This window comes from Manduca sexta, chromosome 18, assembly GCF_014839805.1.
Source record: "Manduca sexta isolate Smith_Timp_Sample1 chromosome 18, JHU_Msex_v1.0, whole genome shotgun sequence".
Lineage (NCBI taxonomy): Eukaryota > Metazoa > Arthropoda > Insecta > Lepidoptera > Sphingidae > Manduca > Manduca sexta.
Window position 1 is genome coordinate 2,248,724 of NC_051132.1, and position 20,061 is coordinate 2,268,784.

The window sequence follows — 20,061 nt, forward strand, 5'->3', positions numbered from 1 at the left end:
TGTCGTTGTAAAATGCTAGGTTGCTTTCTAGAAAGGACAGTAAAGCGTAGAAGCCTAAGAAATAGTTTTTATTACAGCATTTAGTAAAATTGGGTGGTCTGATGGTAGGTGACATTGGGGGCATGAACAGGCATAAAAGTTGGAATTTATAAATGCATTGCTAACTTTTATGGAGCAGAAATGGAGATTTATTTAAGTATTTATTCATATCAAATACAGACTTAGTGGGCATACAATATTTGGTAGTGGCACCCAAACTTAGTTGCGCTTATATCTTGGACTATCATAGTAAAACTTACCATAAAAGTTATTAGCCGCAAGCAGAAACAATTTAAAAAGATTTGCAAGACAATTTGGATTTATTAGAATTAAGTCAGACAGGCGATCGATTTTAAAAACTAGGTCGAATTGATTCTGCAAATCCAGTAAAAGTGACAAAAAATGATTTATATTGGAATAGGAAAACACCAGAAAAAAATTACAACCTCTTTACTGCCAACTACTTAAAACGACCGGCCAGAAAAAAATAAATATAAAACATGACAACTGTTAACTCACAATGCTGCGAAAATCAAACCGTCAAACAATCAGAACTGGAGTTTATTTGGTAAAAATATAAAAATATGTCGAATATGGAACTGCCTATACCGTTAGCGGACCTGGAGTCTGTCTTGGCATGGGTGGACACCTTCAAACTATCAAGACCCACGAAGAAGATCAACAGGGATTTTTCTGATGCTGGTAAACATTCCTTCTTCAATCAATGCGTGGTAGGACTGTTGTGTTCCTTTGACGCACATGGGGTCACAGCATAAACACAACACGAATGAATTGCGGCATTTGTGATGTCGAATCATGTTTGAGTCGTAACCAGCTGAAGTATAGTTCAGCATTATGGCTCAACATAATGAACCTTATATGATATCTACTTATTTATATAAGGAGAATCATTTTGTTTTAAATGAGCTGAAAATCTTGTATTTATAAATTCACAGCTATTTTCTGATATTTGAATTCCTCTTAGCACTTTTGCCACCGAGTTTCCGTAATGATAATGTCGCTAGTTTTTTTGCTAACATCAGGAAGCCGATGTTAACGTGGCGATCACAGCTCACTAGAGAAATAGTTACTGTGAACAGTAAAATGTTTACAGCAATTGTTATTCTAGAGATCTCGCCGACAAACAATCGAAGGCTTAATATATTTTATTATTGTTATTTATAACGGAAGAAAAATTAGTAGGCATCACTTGATGAAATATTTAACAAGGATCAAATGGTAATAACACTTATAATTTATTTTTTCGTGCCACCAATAACTAGAAAACATAGGACATAACGCTGGTAAGCAGTATTTTTTACCGCGACAGAATTACTGACTGCACAAAATGCAACACCAAAGATGTGAAGTCACGTCCGTTTTATGTAAGATAGAATATTATTTAGGGAATTCATCAAATCAGTATCTTGCAACAGTCCTGCTAGCGGAGATGCTGAGCGTCCATTATCCTAAATTGGTGGAGATGCACAACTACCCGCCGCGGAACAGCCACGCGCTCAAGCTGAACAACTGGATGACGCTCAACAGGAAAGTGCTGAAGAAACTCAAGCTGAACCTCTGCTGTAACACAATGGAGCAGCTCGCTAACTGCGCGCCAGGGGTTATAGAGAGAGTGCTGGTTATGGGTAAATATATCTATCTGTGTATCAACTTATCGCTGTCCAGGGTCTACTGTTGAAAGTATTTATCAGCCCTTTATTATATACTGTACCATTGGCGGACACGGGCCTCCTCTACAACTAAGAAGGATTAGGCATTAGTCCACCGCGCTGGCTTAGTGCGGATTGGTAGACTTCAAACATCCTCAAAATTCCTATAAAGAACTTCTTAGGTATGCGGGTTTCCTCACAATGTTTTCCTTCACCGTTAAAGCAAGCGATAGATAATTCACAAAGAATACATACAAAATTTTAGAAAATTCAGAGGTTCTTTCCCCTTAGATTTGAACCTGCAAACATTCGTCATGGCATTCCGTTCCACACCCAACTAGACTATCGCCGCGTGTTGAAAGTATGCTATCAATCTATAGTATATCATCACCATCCGCTCTTGAATGTAGGCTTTCCAAATGAGCATTAGCCATCCCAAGAACCGTACCATTTTAGTATTAAAATCAACGATTTATACAGTCATAGTCAATAAACTGTTGTCATTCTTTTTGCTGAATGTAAACTAGGTACTAACTTATTTGGACTACAAGACTTGACGCAATGCTCTTCTCTCTCATAATTGTTGGCAATCCATTTACCAAGGTGATCGACCATGGGCTCTGGTTAATTGGTTACCACTTATCAGGGGATTTTCCTTGTCGTTGTAGAATGTAGAATAATCTATAGAGATTGCTATCATTTTTCAGTCAGGGACAAGATCAATCGTGACGAAGAAGCGAACAAATCATCGAAAGACGCCGATCAAAACTTGTCAAGCGGCGGGAGCTACTACGAGGCGTGCGGAGATGAAGGTTACCTACCCAGTCTTAGCTTACATAACTTTGATATATTTTATTTCTTTCGCCCGACATAGATAAGATAGTCGCAGTCCAAGCAATTTCATGTAGTCTTCTCCAATACCTTCCACTCGTTTCATTATCTTCTTCTGATAATTATTTTATTAACCTAAATCGTAATATACATAAGATTATTCATTGTAGAACACGTGCTGGTGGTCCCAGTGAAGACCCGAGTGAACGGCGTGCTGGAAACAGTTCAGCAGAAGGTGGTTAATTACGAGTCTTATTTAACGCTCAAAGAAGAACTCAAAGACGCTAAAGATGCTTCGGAAGTGCTCAAACAGAAGGTACGTTTAGATTCGACAGAATTTGTTCACAAACTAGCTGATGTTTATAATACTTGTGGCATTTTGATAAAGTAGGTTTTCAGTACATTAAAAAACGGGGAAGCTATAGATAAAGTAATGGGGAGAAGAAAAACTTAATGAAGCGTTTATGTTGTCTGCAATTTATATTATTTCCTTATTCAAAATACACTTACAGCAGATATCGTAGTCATTATTAATTTCCTTTAGCATTAAACATTTTAGTCATGGTAAAGTTTGTAATGTGAAAAGCCATTACATCATGACTACTAAACAATAATGCCATTGATGTTTATTGCATACTTTCACAGAGTAGGCTAATTGTTACCTATTATGTCATAGTTTCAAATGATTAGTTGCCATTTCGCTCATACACATACTACTGTAGGCGACTCCTTAAATTCCCCATTCATTTATCGATATTGATTTTCTTCATAAAACATTAATTAAATTTCCTATAGGTGGAACATCTTGACAACATGTTGAAACTTAAAGAAGAAAGGATTGACGAGTTGCAAAAGCAACTGGAGAGGAAACAGACGCGACGCAGGGAAGTGGAGGCGCTACAGACCAGCCTGGCCGTACCTTTTGATGCGGTTCCTCCCAGCCCGGTCATCAACACTAGCGAATTCGTACTTATACCACCAGTCAAGGTGCCCTCGCTCAAAACCGTTGAACCTATCACAAAAATTGCCAAATTAGAAGAATCCAAAATACCTATACCAATAGTAGATTCCAAAACTGCCTCAAAATCAAGTATTGTTGAAGTCATGGACGAAGGTAAGAGCATCGTCGAAAGGATCAAATCTGAAGTGTTCAAGGAAATTGAAATCATTGAGCAGAAATCGGAATGTTATATGGAGATAGAGGAATTTAAGGATAGTGAACAGGAAGATGTGACTACAATAGAGGAAACAATACAAAACGAGATCAAAAATATAACTAACGCTGCAGGATTTGTACAGGACTTCAGTTATGTGAATTAGTGAAAGAACGAAGCAAAAAATTTAAAAATCATGACAGTTCGATAACAAAAAACGTTTGATGTTCGCGTTTTATGTTGAGTTTAATAAATTGTCCACGTGCTACTATTTTTCTAGTCGTTTTAAAATGTAAATTAGGATTACAGTCGTGTATTTCAATATTTTTATTAGTTTAGTTTGTTACTTATGATTTAGAAATAAAAATATACAAGATTGATCTTTCTTTAACATCGTGTGTTGGCTTGGAATATGTCGAGTAAACTCGGATGCTGTCTGAGTATGTTTTGGATTTCTTGGACTCTGTTTTCTCTGAACTCTTGTTTGTCTTTTATGTCTCTGAAATATAAATTGTTTTATTATTTTTCTATAAGCCTTTCTGAGTAAATAATAGGAAAAGCGACGACGCTGTCTATAATTGGCCGATGTATTTTTCTGGTTCGCATATCCACTTGAACATAACGGAACGTTGTGCAATTTATTCTTTTGGTGGTTACTACACAGTACACAGGCAGACTGCATCGGTGGCTTAGTTATTGTACACGGTACGAGTACAACTAGCGCGCTGAGGTTCTGGGTTCGAATCCCGGATAGGGCCAAAATAATTGCCTGGGTTTTTCCAACTTAAAAAATTACTTACTTGCAGCTCGGAATCAGCAAATTGGCAGTATGATATCCTCGTGCCTCAGAATAAAAGCCGTTGGTCCTGCGCCTGATCTGTCTCCTGTCATGTCGGATTGCCGTTTCATCGGACTATGAGAGTGAAGGAACAGAGAGTGCACCTGTGTATAGCTATACGACGTACTTACAAGTTAACGCTAGAATCCTCGCCGATCACTTTGAATCTGTCAAATTCTATTTTGGGATCGTAGAAGCACTCCTTGTTAATTCTATCCAGCGCCATTTTCACAGGAATCAAATCGTCCACTAGGAGTAATTCAGTAAAATATTAGGACCTTACTGATAAATCTACCAAAACTTGTCCTAAAAACATTTTCATGTTTTAGCGTAATCTCTAAAACTTACACAGGTAGGAAAAAAGCGGGTCAAAGGTTTGTTATTATTTTGTGAATATGATAGTATTTAAAAGTTATTATTAAACTGTTGGCGAAGTGTTACCAAAAACGGAGTCTTTTGCAAATCGCTGCAGCACGGCACATTTTTGTAAGAACCTGCTTTAACAGAATTGTCTATTCTATGTTTAGACCTTAATGAGCCCAGAAATAAAACATACTTCTATAAACTTTCCCAACGCTGGACACGGGAGTTGGTCCCGGGACGTTGCACGTGCACGGAGGGAGGGACATGGATAGCGCCGAGGTCTGTACGGCAATGCCTTCCACGCTGGGGGTCCATTCAGCCAACGGATCTGACTCGGGCGCGTCCAGATCCCTGCGCTCCTTCTTCTTTGACTCTTCTATACGTCGCTTCAGGATTTCTAGTTGTTCTAGATTTCAAATTTTATTATTATTCCTATAAAGCTTGACAAACGAAGGTTCTCCATATTAAAGTAAGTGTTACTGTCGCCTATAGACATCAGTAATGCCTAGTATATAATAATAGACTGCTCTTCATTTGTCATCGGGTTCTATAGCAAAGACGGGAAGAGAACAACGAACTAACTGATGATGAATAATTATTATCACTGCTACACCAATAATAATGCCGGCGGTGGCGAGGTCAAATCAAAATTTGTTAGGGGTTCTTCAGGGCAGTGCGAACTATTGGGCGCCCACTTAGATTCATATAGGTATGGGCCTAACGGGACCCTTAAGATCGGAGCTCCGTATTACTGATACGGCGTTAAGAGCGTTTACGTGCCGCGCGTGAAGTCAACTATAGGTAATTCTTCGCAAAATTCACTCACACAGAACCGTTGCGTAGCTGTGTGCGTAGAGTTAGCGCGTCGGCTATCTTTATAGTCAGACCAACCAATTTTGATCTTTTCGCTTTAATTATCTAATTGGAATGTAACTTATGATTTATGAATTTATGATAAATGAAGAATTCTATTATTAAATATATAAGAATTCATCATGAAATAGTTTATATGTATCATTTTGTAATTATAAAAAAATAAACATTTTTAACAAATTTTAACGGCCATTTTACAAATTGTTATTTTCACTTTTAAATGCAAATGCTTAAAAAATTTAAGCATTTGCATTTAGAAAGTACCCTTTAGTAAAGTGGAGCTCATCATGAAGCCGAAAGATAGGCACCAGAACTCCGTAAACAGACAATAAATCAGGAAAATTACTGTGCTACGATGTTTATAATGGACCACATAATTACTCCATAGATCTGCAGTTTTTAATATTTAGCGCATTGAAAGTTTAAATTAAGTCATTAGAAATTACATATTGGAATTTATATTTTGAGTCAGAAGGTGTGTGTAATGAGATGTCATTTTTAGATGTATAACTAAAAAGTGAGAAATAAAAGACTTCTTTTTTCGGAAGTTGGTTATTGAAATTAAACTAATTTACGGATTCTATCGCGGTGCTGGTATTTTATTTTCTCCCGACGTTTCGAAGACTTTGCAGCCTTCATGGTCACGGGGGGGACTGAGGTGTTGTTCATCCGTAAAGTCAAAGTTACAATATCTACCTACATTTTACAATTATACAACTTTTTTAAATTTTTTAAAATTTTAGCTGTTGGTGGTCCGATCTACGCAGAATGAGCTCACAGTGTCTTGAAGTTGGTTATATTTTTTTGGATAGTTTTTTTTTCAGTGACATCGATCATCAATCGATCGATTGTACATCCATGTATAACAATTTACCAGTTTTGTATCCATAGTTTTGCATAATATTTGCGACACACGACGAAGCAAAATAGTTGGTTCTGTACTTTTTTGACCAACAGCAGTCAGCTTTGACTGTAAGTATGGGAATACCGTCTTTACATCGCTACAGGCAACATCTTTATCAGTTTCTTCTCTAGCGGCCTCTTGCATCCTGTCCTCTGCAGCTAATTTCAATCATTTAGCTAACTCGTCGTAACATTTAACGTCTTACAAAAATTTTGTAAAGCCATAATTTGTAGCAAATTGTTTTGCCTGCAAATATGTTTTTTTTCTCCTTTATCCCCAAATGGTAACTCATACCTTTTCTACCTGCATAACATTCGATAAGTTAAATTTGGTAAGTTCTATGGCAAAGAAAAGAGTTAGGATTAATAAGTAAAGTTGTACGAATTTAACAAAAAAATTGTAATAATATATTTACAATAAAAAAAATCAAAAAATAAGTTAAACATTTTGTTTCGACCGGATTCTCATGAGCATTGACGAACCCGGTAAACTTTGGAGCGCTGTAACAGCGTTTTAAATAAATGAAATAAAAGAAAATTATAGGGAACAATTTTCCTCAAAAGATCATTTACAAGTTAGTTTGAGGTAATTTTTTTGTAAAATGTAAAAAAAAAGTTATAGAGCAAAAAAGAAAACTTTTTAAACATTTTCTCACATTTTTGCTTATAACTTATTTAATTTTTAATTTAGGGCAAAAAGTTATATAAACATATTTGTAGGCAAAACAATTTGCTACAAATTATGACTTTACAAAATTTATGTAAGACGCATAGTTTCCGAGATATCGCGAAAAAAGTGTTTTCACCCCTTTTTCATGATGGCGGCCAGGGGACAAGGGGGGGCGACCTCACAAACTTGAGATTAAGCTTCTATTGACCCCCCACACATGTTCTAAAAATAAAATTGGGTCCTCTAAAAATACAAAGCTCATGTAACATTTCAATGGGCTAATTGTTTTTAGCTTAAGGTTCCATTTTTTCCTTCGAGTAACTGTTGCTCAAGTGTTTAATGAGTAAAAAAAGAAACAAAGTTTCAGCGTTGTTGCGTTTCCTTTTCTTGCCTAGAAATAGCTTTACTTCCCATTGTGTCTGAAACATAATAATAAAATAATAATTTATAGTAACTACTAAAATTATTGTCACTCATTAAAGAAAAAAATATTTTACTTTACTAAAGTACTAAGATGTGGCAATCACTGTATACACGTGACTATTTGTTCTACGCACAGCAAAGGCCAACTGGAGTCTGGCCGGAGCGACGAGCGACACGTCCTCTCTCTAGAAAGCCTCAAGGTGGACTAATTTGAAACGATTTGCGCGTTGCGTTTTATAGTGGTATTTAAAATATTTATAGAAAAATAACAGAACTAATTTTGTTGAATTTTTAAATTGTATGTTTTTAAGGAGATGTTCTTCTATTATAGTAATCCAATATTATATTCAATTAAGTAAGATATAGTGATAAAAAAATCATTTAAATGACCAACATTTCTGAAATTTTCGAATTCTTTGAATTTTTATTTCTCATGAATTTAACCTAAAAAAGATATTTTTTCTCTACTAACTTTTTCTTCAGGATCTTTATAGTTAGATAAAAATAACATATTGTTATGTTCCTTAGTGGTTTAAGATATTTTGAGCTTCGAAATAGACGTTCGAAGCGCAAATTTGAAAACCTCTGTTCAGTAATCATTAAACAATTTACAAATACTCAATAAATCTAAAAGTTTTCTCTACTAACTTTTTAGACAACAAAATTTTCTATAACAATTACTAATTCATATGTTTTTAAAATAATGTTTTGATGGATATTATCTCCTTCGAAAAGTGCTGTTTTTGAGACATACGGCGCGCGGATGCGTAAACGCTCTTAACTACCCCTGGTTGATGGATGTATTGCCAATTTTAGAAAGGAGAAATTACGAGCTTTGCAAGTTACTTACAGTATTTTGTAATTAGTTCTTGGTGTCCAAACTGTTTGCAAACAAGCAACCTGTCACTATGTTCCAAGTGTTTGCAAGTATCATCAAGCGATTAACCTTTTGATACCTAAAGAAACCATACCTGGTGAACAAGTCTCGTATTCTTCGAAGGTCTGCTCAAAATGTGTGAATGGATTGGCGCGCATGTACGGTGGGAGCGACTTCATGAACGAGTCCACCTGCATGCGCTGACACTTCTCCAACGGACACACCTGGGGAGTAAGGGGTTCTAGTTCACCTGACATGGGAAAGTGGTGAGACACATCATACATCGATGGCTTCTAAGTAGACTATCGTATCTGGAAAAATTGCGACATTCACATTTTAGCGTTGCGTTATCTAGGTACTGACCAAATAATTCAAATGTTAAACGAAAAAGCACTTTATTAACAATCATTTACTAACTTTTTTTTAATGAGTTTTGCTTGTAAACCTACATAACGAAATGTAAAAAAAGTGATTATCGCTATTTTTTCAGATATGATAGTTTACTTAGGAGCCGCTGATATGTCAATCAGCTTCTCGCTGTCCACTGGACTATTAGTAAACCTCCCCAAGAGAGTCCCATTAGGCTATCAACCTGAAATTGAACATTCAAGAAAGGTTTACAGGATAATATCGGGTGCCTGGATACACTGCCTGACGGCTGTGAGCGTCTCGTCGGAACATAGCACAAGGGGAGAAGAAATATTACGGAAATATGTTACCCAATTACCTTTTCATAATTGATCTTATGATCCTTATCAGGAACGTGAGAATTTATCATCTGTAGGCTGTCGTTATGCACGCTCCTAAAATATCAGTTTATTACATTACTGAATGTGAAACGCTTAGGGTGATGAGATTGGAGTATTTCCACGCAGTCAGCAGCGCTTTATACTTGCGAGTTTTTTAGCTACATTAGAGTTAGGTTTCTGTCTGACCCTTCGGGGATAAAAGGTGTGTGCGTGCGGTATTTATGGGCAGTAACAAATAACCATGAATTTGCAATGTTTCCGTCTTGTTATTTAGTGTTATAAGAATAAACGTCTACATTTAAATGTATTCTGCAGTTTATGCTTACGTAATTGAAAATTTTAACAAACTTCCGAAAATCTTCTCAATTTTCATTAATATTTACAATACTTACAGTAAAGATTAAATTTAATGCTAAGTATATAACTTATTGCTTTACCCGAGTGCTGTCGCAGATTCGTCGAAGTCATCATCGTCTATGTTTTGTGTCGTGTCACTGCAAGATAAAATAATTTGTATTTACTTACAGCTTTATTCTTGAATTTGCTCGTTGCTTCGTCCCCGTGAAAGTGTTCTCCGGGATAAAAGTCCCGCTAAATACTTTTACGAGATAGAAAACCTATTTCCTTTCGAGTAGGTATCTCAAACTATCTCAATATCAAATTTCATGGAAATCCGTTGGTTAGTTTTTGAGTTCATTGCGTTCAGAGACTGCAGAGAAATGCGCCGGGAGATATATCAATGTAATATCAGCCCTGTATTATATACTGTCCCACTGTTGGGCACGGGCCTCCTCTACGACTGAGAGGGAAAATCAACTAATTAAAGGGATAAACGATTCTTGATATGCAGCTTGGCTACAGCCACAGAATATTCTACGGACTATAACAATATGCGATTTTCATAACAAATGACCAACATTATCCATATAATATTATCGCAATTCGGATCCTGCAACAATTTATACGCTAATACATATATAAATAGTCAAATTAATGTATAAATACGTGAATTAGGACCGAATGGATGACAATGAATGAATTTCTTTCTGCCCAAGTAGGTATGTAAAGTACTTTTAAAGTTCTTTTTTGAATGTAAGGCCACATAAATAAATTGTGCTTTGTACTTTTTACTCATTGAGATTTGTACACCACATGGGCCAAACATGATGGGACACTCTAGCTTTATATTTGAACAACTTGCATATCTTGTATATGCATGATTTACAGATCAAGAAATTTTTATTTAAATGAAGAAATTTGAATATATTAATTTGGGGCTGACTTTACCTAATTTGGATATAGGTAATAATGTAAATAATTATTTTACTTGGTTAATTTGATTTCCACGAAAATACAAACGAAATGAGAACATCCTCCTTTTTGAAGTCGGTTAATAAAGGTCTGTATTTTATTACTTGGATTGCGTAGATATTATCATTACTAAAAGTAAAAGTAGAAGTTACAATAAACAGCTTACTTTTTAAATACGAGCGCAAATTCAAAAATAAAAACAAAATTAATTTCCAAAAAGAGTCTCTCCGGCGGGGAATCGAACCCCGGTCTCCCGCGTGACAGGCGGGGATACTGACCACTATACTACCGAAGACTTAAGAGACTTTTCAAAATAAAGCATTAGTTTATAAATCATATTTAAGGGCAGCAAATACATTATGTGTCATATTTTAGGTAACTAGTAAGGACCCTCTAACAAAGAAACGACCTTGAGAATTTATTAAATATTTTTTCGGCGCACGAGTTATAGCGATGATATTCAAAGATTTAAAATAATTGATGTAAAAAATCAATATGGGGGCTTTATAAAAAAAAATAACTACCAAAATATTCCTTAATAAATTGACTACTTAATAGTATTTTGTTGCAAATTAAAAATATGATAATGATGCACTTTTATTGTGCAATTAATGGAACAATATCCATATTAAGTTATACCGTGAAAACCTCTATTAATCCATATTAAAAAAAAAATACTGGAAAATGAAGATAAAATAGGTAGGTATTTTAGAAATATGATGGTTAATTTGTCTATATTTTTATGAATATCGCGAAGATAGCTTGTAGAAATAGGGTATGCGCTCTGTTTTGCTGAGGTTAGCACTTTTAATGGAAGATCTGTAGATGGGCATGCAGTTGGTACTATCTGGCTACTTTAGCAAGCAGAGTAGTCTAGGTAGTTAAGTACATTTACTATTCTTTAGTAGATTATTGTTATTATTTTTCAAAATTACTTACTCTGTTGTATCTTCGTCATATTCCTCTTCTGAAATCTCGTCAAAGTGAGACGTCTGTGAAGTGAAAGGCATAATGGGTTATTTGATGCATTTCAGCTCTTTGCGTTTATAAGATTATAATTATTAAGTCATATAAATTGTGTCACATAAATATTGATTAAAGTTCGATAAAAAAATCGACGAGTTATAAGCCTTTAAATTTCAGTAGGTGTATCAACTATCAAGACATGAGAAAAGAGGCACAATACGGGCACGTGACGTCATCGGGAACTATGATGCGTGCGAAAGAATGAGATGGAGCGATATCCCATTATGCGTCCATTCTAGCACATTTGAATGTTTTAAATATGAATGACTGCCACGATAGGGTTCCTTTCTCGCACTGTTTACTATTACATATGGAATAATATTCTAATTTGAACATAGGAAAATACCCTATTGCATCTAATGATTAATAATATTGGTTATCAAAGCAATGTTTATGCGACTTACCCTTCTTTTACCAACATTGATAACAACTTTGTTTTGTTCGGAACGCTTGATCTTTTCGCGCTGTGGAAAAAAACAAATAGTTAGGTAATTGAGTACCTACACATACCGTAAACTGTACTTGTAATTATGCAACTTGTACGTAAGTTTTAATAAATTATATTGTTACGACTAGGCATCTTCTGAATTCAATACACTCTAAAGGTTCAACGTCGAGCAAATCGTGTTAGCAAAGACACAGCAGGATGTCCATGGTACAATTACTAAAGCCAAACACTTAACTTCCTACATTGGTGGACCTAACCGAACGAGGACCCAGGCGAAAGCAAAAAATAGACACGAGGCTGAAGTGAGGCGGAGCGAAAACAGTTCCTGGTTTTAATAGTTTCGTCGGTAAGATAGTAAATTCATCCAAGGCATCGCGCGAGGCCCCTGTAGTCGTGAGCCTCGGGATGGTGTCCCGGTTCACCCCACTCTTAAGGCCGACTGTGGTTACATATAGGTAAAATATATAACCTAGTCATCCAGATTGTAAGTCCTGTGTCGCGATCAGGGGGCGCTATAGCAACTCTGCCTAACCCTTCAAGGACAATAGCGTGAGCTTATGTTACGCTTACTAGTTTTGTAGTAGAAGCTATTTCCATGGAGTCTCTGGCTGCCAGCAAAGTTGCCTTCGTCGACGGTTGGTTGGTGCCATGTGAAGTACTGGAAAAACATAATTCATGGATAATCTGAATTCGATAAATCTTACCATTGATTGAAATGTGTTTTGATAGTATTACTTACCTATCTAAAGCAAGAAAATAGTACTTCATATAAGCGTTAAGTTAGTTTTAAGTCTTTAAAAATGGCGATGCCGTTCGTGACTAACTTCAAGTCGGCAAATTACTAGTCGTGGGTTATAGTTTAATAGCTGTTATATGGATAGACCAAAAGCGGATCCAGTTTACAATTCAGGAGAGAGGGGATCATATACTTGACGTCTAGCCCGGCAGACTCCAAATCGATTACAACAATAAATCTAATTACAAAATAAATAGTATGTTATAATTTAACGTCAACATTATTTTAATAAATTACGAAATCAATTAAATACTGAACACAAATCACTAAAATCACAGCATGGACTTAACAGTATTATTTGTGTGATTCGTGTGTACCTATTTGTTAACATACAAAATATTTACAAGCGCAATACTGCAAATACTTATAGTAATGTCTTACATAATTTTCAGTATCGATCCCATGTCACCGCGGATGTCGATGCTCTGTCCAGTCATGCGACGATTCATGATAGACTGAAATGGATTAAGTTTTAACACCAAGACACTCATTTCTTTAATGTTATCCTATGGTTTAGGAGAATAATAAATTCTTAAGGTAAATATAGGTCATAGCATTCGCTTGATGTTACTAACCGCCGTGATGGAACATTGCTCATACCTAAACGATAATGACTTTGCCGAGAACTTTGAATGGCAAAGTACTGCATCTTGCCACAATGCGATTATCACTCATTACCTCATAATTAAAAACATTATATGTTTCGTGTTTAGTAAGTATTTGTTTCTGTAGATCCGGTTCCAAAAGGCCGGCATAATTGTGTCAACTGCCGAGGGATAATCATCTCTCGTCAGTCGACAATCTATTGGACCCCACTCCACTTACCATCAGATGCAGTAAGGGCCCCTTGCCATGCTCGTATACACAGAAAAAAAATTGGACAAATAGCATCTCAAACTAGGTATAAGAATACCATTCTGGAAGCAGCCTCCGAGGTCTGCACAGCCTGGCACTCCCATTTGGTAACGGTGCCGAGGCGCTTCGGGTACTCGTCTTTGATGCTGTCCGCGTTTGAACACTCGGCTTTGACCAGCATTTCGTTGAACACTACAATTTATTATTGAATACGTAGTAGCTGATGCCTGTCAGTCCGACCACGTGTTACATATTCGTATTAAAAATGTAGCGATAGTGCTACATCATTTTGAATAGGTACAAGTTATCTATACACAGATTTTAGGTACGTCTAACCGCCATTTTCAATAAAGGAACCCAATCGATTTTTTCAATCTATCTCGTAAAAAGACTAATTAGAACAACGTTTTTTTTAGATATTTACAAATTGACTTATTGAGATTGGTTCATTCTCGGAATCGGATTAAAGATTTAGCTTGGGATCGTTTATTGAAAACAGTTGTAAATGGTTCTATTTATAAAAATTACTGTTTAATCAGTTTTAGAGAATTGATATTTTATTTACACGCTTTTTATACTATCGTGTCTTTTATTGGAATATACAATATTTATCATTAATAGTTAGAATGCGCCTGTCCAAAATAGTTTAGCAATAATGCTAAAAGGAGTTACCGTATTCTTTCCACTTCGTAGGCGCTGTTTTAATCGCTTTCACCGCCTTTAAGACTTCACGTCGTTGCGGCGGCTTAAATTCTCCCATATCTCCAAACATGATGAATGGCCTAGTATCACCTTCAAGGCGGTCCCACCAGTTTTTGTCTTCTTCTTTTGCTATAATATTTTTTGTTGTATGTTTATATTAATTCCATAATTGGTCTTAAACTTTACGTTACCTACTAATGATAAGGTTTAACTTTTATAAATTTTAAAAATATTAATTGGAACAGGAATTTCTAAAAAACCAACCAAAAAATATTATTATCAAAATTTTAGGAATGGTAAATACTATTTTTCTAGCCATAGTATAATAAAAGTTCGATAAGATACCTGATGGCTCCTTTTCGACTTCCTCTTCAGCCTCACAAGGATCTTCGTCAGGGTTATCAACGACTGGAGTCTCAATCTTCATTAGAGCTGGTAGATCGAACAAGTACTGATTCGATTCAGGGGTACCACCACCGTAATTGTAAACGTAAAGTTGGAACTAAGGAAAGATCATTATTTTATTGGTATTATGCATTTGTCTTGATGTTGCTATACTTTAATGTTTTAACCGATTTCCAAAAAGAAGGATCTCAAATTCTGTCTGTATTTTTTAAGTTAATAAGTATTAAATCCTTCGCATCCGTGGATCTCCAAATTCCTCGAACATAATGACCACGTGAGCGTTTTATTGTTTTAATTTGTTATGGCTCTTTTGTGGTCAACCATACATACACAACCAGATTAAATAAATTTATAAAATAACGCTAGACTGAAACCTACGTGATACGCTTAGACCTATATTATAAAGGCTGACTACAAAGTTCCTTGTTTTGTACGTGACATACTTGAATTTTCATAGATGTAGATAAAGCACATTGGAAGCAACTGATAAATTATAAATTCATTGATAGAAAGCAATATACGTAGGTATAACTAGAGATAATTATCTAATTTATATTTTTATTGGTCAATAATGTAAGCTATTTTTTTGAATTTTAAATTATAACGGTGCTTATACATTGTCCAGCCGCCCAATTGTTCGCCCAACCGTCGATCTATTTGTTGGAGGAAAGCCCAGTTGTTATTACGATGAAGGTAACCAAGCGCGCTAGTTTCGACCGGTGTCTAACGAATATAATAAGTTATGCTATACAGGCTGTCCGTACATTTAGTTGGAAATTTGCCAAAGTAGTCGTACTGATCGATTTCAGCTACGTGGACAACTTTACGTAGAATATCATATTGCAAAGTGTTAATAATCAAGAAATATGTTTTTTTTTGAGATATTTGAAGCACTTATTTTAATCTTCGTATTAAAATAACGTTTTTTTTTTATATATTTTCTATTGATTTTATGAGGCACCTCTTTTATGAGTTTAGTCATTTTAATCCGCCAATCGTGGTCCACTCTAGCAGCAGTTTTATATCCTCTGGATAAGTGTAATATTAAACTTTGAGCTTCCGTTAAAATGTCTTGCAAGGAATGAATGTAGTTAGTATAGTCTGCAAAAAACACAATATATAGAAATAGTGTTCATAATAAAAAAGTCAGTTATGTTAAATGTCTACCTTCTATAATCCTCATTTTTTCTAGTTTACTTTTTCTTTTCTCCGAACACATTACATACATGAGTCCTGCTAAGTTTTTACATTCTAACTGGGTTTGCAGTGCTGTGATTTTTTCTTGTCTCTCCCTGTGAGCTTCACGAAGCATGTATGATGATCTCATTTGCTCATTCCTGTAAATAAACTTCATAATAAAGCACATTTTATATTATAGTTGATTTCCATGTTCTCTTTTGTACCTAAAATAATAATACCTACTGCAATATAAAATCAAATCGTTCCTTTAAACTGGCAATTTCTTTATCCATGCGCTTTTCAAATTCCTTTTTTAGTTCATCCTCTTTACTTTTTATAAGTTTTTCTAAAACTTTAGCATCAGCTTTTGGTTGTTCATCAATTTTTTTTCGGCAGGAACAATTTTGGTTAACTTGCGTTTTTGAGGATTGTTTAGAAACAGGTTTACCAGCGTCGCTTACGGCCGCAGATGAAAATGCTGGTGAACACGTGTCATCGCAGTAAACTTCTAAAACCTCCGGCACCTCCATAGTAGTCATCTAGGCAAAAAAAAAATACAACTATTAATAAGCAAATATTAAAACATATACAATTCTTCTGACTGGAATTATTATTCCAGATTTTGTACGTGCGTTAAGTTATGGACGCCGAAAACGCAAAATCCTATTTAATAAAGTATTTATAGCACCAACAATGGGCTTCTCATTTAGCTATATACGGCAATACCACCTAAAAAATAGTTAATTTTAAATATTAGTAGTTGTATTATACAATAATCATAATATTGTTTTCACTTTACACTGGTTAGTGAAAATTTCCATAGTGATTTTATTCTTAGTTGTCGCTTCATTTTGATCTTATTATCTCCAAAAAGATTTTAAAAATTATAACAATTCGCAAGTGGTAAAAGGATTTAAGTCATAAATAGTGAATATATATTTTTTTTATTTTTACGAAGTCTACAAGCAGCTTTATTTTGTCCCATTGTTTTGAGCAGGTAAAATAGTACATAATGGAAGCAATAAAAAAAGGTCATGCTCGATGTTTAACTTACATACGTTTTTGATAATATTTAGTTAGTTGCGATTTAGATATGGTGGAAGACGTACATTTTCTTTTTTGATTATTATATGTTCTAAATAAATGAAAATGTACGGCAACGTTCTGTCACAGAGTGACAGCTATATTTTTATGGTATGGTAACACGCAATTTTTGCTGTCGTGAACTTCGCATGTGATGTTTCGTGAAAAGTGTTAATTTTTTTACGAAAAACTTATTTCAATTAAAACGTGTTGTGTTTGAAAAGTGTTGAAAACATATTGGTGCGTGTCCAGTGTTGTGCGTGTTGTGCTGTCGGTGTGCGTTGGTCGCTATAAAAATTACATGGGTCAAGCAGTCTCCCGAGGTTGTAAGGTTAGTGCTTTTTTCGTCTGTTGTTTGTCTTAAAATAGATTTCAGTGCGGGTCGCAATGATATTTCAGTTTTGTTTGTGTAACTGCTTCATGTGACTTTTCAGTTTTTTCATTGGACCTTGAACTAGAAATCTATCGGGCAGGTTGCATCAAGGTTAGGTTTGCGCGGGTGATTTTGTCACACTTCCATTGTTTGTTTTGAATGAAATTATTGTAACACGTTTTAAGACGGTAGTGATTTGTGATAAAATTCGTTTTATGTAATTCTGGTAGCGGTGCGACGTGTGTTGGCGTGACAAATCGCGCGAACTCGGACCTAACCTAAAAGCGCGAGTGTAATCGGTGCATTTTTTGCAAGAATCGCGGTTCGATGGATGAACCGTTAGTCCGGCGTGGTGTGTGCGCTGTTGGGGCTATTTAGGTGATTTTGCAGTGTTACGGTTGTATGACGGAGCGCGCTGCGTCGCGTCACGTGACGTGCGACATGTTTTCACACACGTTTTGACAGATTATTTTGGTCCTTATCTCGACCGGTGACAGGCGCAGGGTTTCGGTCAGATTTGGTAGATAACGCGTATTAACATCACCCGCTACGTATGCGGCGTGCGTGTTTGTGTGCACAACTCGACATTACAATCAGGTATAGGTTGGTGAATAGTTGTGTAGAAGATTATGTAAACAATATGCTAATGTTACTAGTCAGATGCCTTGTTTTGGCACAAAACTGTTTGTGAATGTTAATTTTTGCGGTGCATTTACCCCAAGCAGAGTGCAGAGTCATACAAAATTCTATTTATACCCTATGGTGCTGAGACATTGCTCTTAATTTAACAACAAAAGCTGCATCTTTTATCATTTATGTATCAAACATGTTAATTTTATATGCTTCAATTAAATAAAATAATCTTTACTTTTTGCTTTGGCCCCTAGAATGAACTAATCAATCTAAAAAATGTGAATAAAAATCTTTATTTGATGAGTTTGTTATATTTATCCTAAATTTCAATGATCTATATCAAATAATTTTTAAACTAATGTATGGAAGCACAGATAAATGAATAATCAAATCATCAGTTTTTATATGTTTAGGAAAATGAATTGTACTTGAGTTTAACCAAAAATTCCATATTTCTCATATTCTTTAGAGAAATATTGGCCAACAAGAGACCTCAATGTTCTTTAGATATACAAAAACCTGTAATGGAGTTCGCACAAGATAAAAGAAACAGATAAGGTCAGCCAATTGTTTCCCTATGTTTCAAGGACCCAATACTATAGGAAGCAGATTATTGTAGTTCTAGTTCAGAATATAAGTATGTATATTACATTACTAAGTTACCATTTATTTTTATTTACAACCCATATTTTCCTTGTGATTTGTCTTAATTGATATTATTCAGTAATTATAAATAATAACATCACCCAATTTTCATGAAATATTAATTATATATAAACCCAATTAAACTTCAGTTTAATTATATTATAAACACCATAATCTATATATTGTTTTTAATTTATACTCTTTAGAATTGAGAACAAAATATCCTCATGACCAATATGTAAACATTACTATTATTGAGGAAAACTGTAACTACACCATGTTTTATTATCAAGTGGAAGAGGTCTGAACACAATTCTTTAATATATAACATATTAAGTTTAGTATTTGTTGTTAATTACCAAGTTAACAGTTAGTTTAATTCTTAGAATGTCATGATAGTAGCTAAGGTAATTTTCCAGCCCAGTGTAAAGAAAGAAAGAAAGCGATCTCTGTGTAGACATGATACTTTTGGTTATTTTAAAAAAATATAGTAATAGTAGGTTGCCTCAAAATACCATGGGTTAGTGCCATGCAATTTTGGGATGGGCATGGCCTTATTGCTACCCCAACCCTATCTATATACCCCTACAGATATAGTATTCTTAACATTTGATGAATCATTTAATAGAAATAGGTTTAGATAAATGTTATAATTAGATTCATGTTTTTTTATGGATAATTTACCCACTTTCATTATTTTAACCTCTATTATAGTTTTGTTATTATTGACATTCTCTCAAAATAGAGTCTTAATATTAAACATGGGTACCTTGAATATTTAAATCCCTTGTAGATTTTTATACATATTTTTTGTGTGTGTTTTTAACATTTCATTTTGATTTTGACTTGTTTCACTTTGATGTTTATGTAATCAGCTGTTAAATGTGGCCAGTTTGAAATATGTCAAAGGAAAAGGTTTTTTATTGTTAAATTATTACTTTTTCAAATTGATACTGTGGCTTCTGTTGTTAGTGTATCTGAGCATGACTTTAAGTAAATAAATATTGTGAGAAAACTTACTTAAAATCCTATGTAAGTATTTTGAATGATTGAGCCCTAAACACTCTTAGTAGTTGAGGCTCTAGCTCAGCTGTGATGTTGATAATAGAAAATCAAACATTTGAAAGCAGTGCACACAAATGTGTGTTTACCTTTAAATTTATTTTTATTATGTTTGTTATTATTTACTAAAATAATTTTCTATAATAAAAACTA

The 20,061-nt window shown here is 34.8% G+C and overlaps 2 protein-coding genes across 5 annotated transcripts; one reads left to right on the plus strand and one right to left on the minus strand.

Annotated features, from left to right (window-relative positions):
- The first annotated feature begins 513 nt into the window (after window positions 1-513).
- Window positions 514-3,969, plus strand: LOC115447096 (sperm flagellar protein 1). Of its 2 annotated transcripts, none has more exons than XM_030174026.2 (5): window positions 514-741; window positions 1,446-1,685; window positions 2,417-2,521; window positions 2,711-2,856; window positions 3,336-3,969. In XM_030174026.2, the coding sequence occupies exons 1-5, from the start codon at window positions 624-626 to the stop codon at window positions 3,858-3,860; spliced, it is 1,134 nt and encodes a 377-aa protein (XP_030029886.1). In that variant the 5' UTR covers window positions 514-623; the 3' UTR covers window positions 3,861-3,969. The 2 variants fall into 2 exon arrangements, with proteins under 2 accessions (XP_030029886.1, XP_030029887.1); XM_030174027.2 differs by having other exon boundaries at window positions 515-741; window positions 1,476-1,685.
- Window positions 3,970-4,006: 37 nt separating this feature from the next.
- Window positions 4,007-19,704, minus strand: LOC115447095. 3 transcript variants are annotated; one of them, XM_030174023.2, is made up of 17 exons: window positions 19,616-19,704; window positions 16,356-16,651; window positions 16,101-16,270; window positions 15,895-16,034; window positions 14,874-15,030; window positions 14,499-14,657; window positions 13,885-14,018; window positions 13,353-13,426; window positions 12,746-12,833; window positions 12,132-12,191; window positions 11,641-11,693; window positions 9,828-9,884; window positions 9,369-9,444; window positions 8,736-8,865; window positions 5,089-5,301; window positions 4,664-4,781; window positions 4,007-4,193 (listed from the first exon to the last, which is right to left on the minus strand). In XM_030174023.2, the coding sequence occupies exons 2-17, from the start codon at window positions 16,649-16,651 to the stop codon at window positions 4,082-4,084; spliced, it is 2,037 nt and encodes a 678-aa protein (XP_030029883.1). In that variant the 5' UTR covers window positions 19,616-19,704; the 3' UTR covers window positions 4,007-4,081. The 3 variants fall into 3 exon arrangements, with proteins under 3 accessions (XP_030029883.1, XP_030029884.1, XP_030029885.1); XM_030174024.2 differs by lacking the exon at window positions 19,616-19,704 and having other exon boundaries at window positions 16,561-16,633; XM_030174025.1 differs by lacking the exon at window positions 19,616-19,704 and having other exon boundaries at window positions 16,101-16,269; window positions 16,444-16,526.
- Window positions 19,705-20,061: the final 357 nt, after the last annotated feature.

Bases quoted from the DNA above. Each gene is read 5' to 3' on its own strand.
- LOC115447096 (XM_030174026.2), top strand. From the start codon at position 624: ATGTCGAATATGGAACTGCCTATACCGTTAGCGGACCTGGAGTCTGTC. The intron at 742-1,445 runs GTAAACATTCCT...AATATTATTTAG, and splicing joins CAGGGATTTTTCTGATGCTG to GGAATTCATCAAATCAGTAT. The intron at 2,857-3,335 runs GTACGTTTAGAT...AATTTCCTATAG, and splicing joins CGGAAGTGCTCAAACAGAAG to GTGGAACATCTTGACAACAT.
- LOC115447095 (XM_030174023.2), bottom strand. From the start codon at position 16,651: ATGACTACTATGGAGGTGCCGGAGGTTTTAGAAGTTTACTGCGATGAC. The intron at 14,019-14,498 runs GTAACTCCTTTT...AATAAATTGTAG, and splicing joins TACGAAGTGGAAAGAATACG to TGTTCAACGAAATGCTGGTC. The intron at 12,192-12,745 runs GTAAGCGTAACA...TTTTTTCCACAG, and splicing joins TAGCTTCTACTACAAAACTA to CGCGAAAAGATCAAGCGTTC.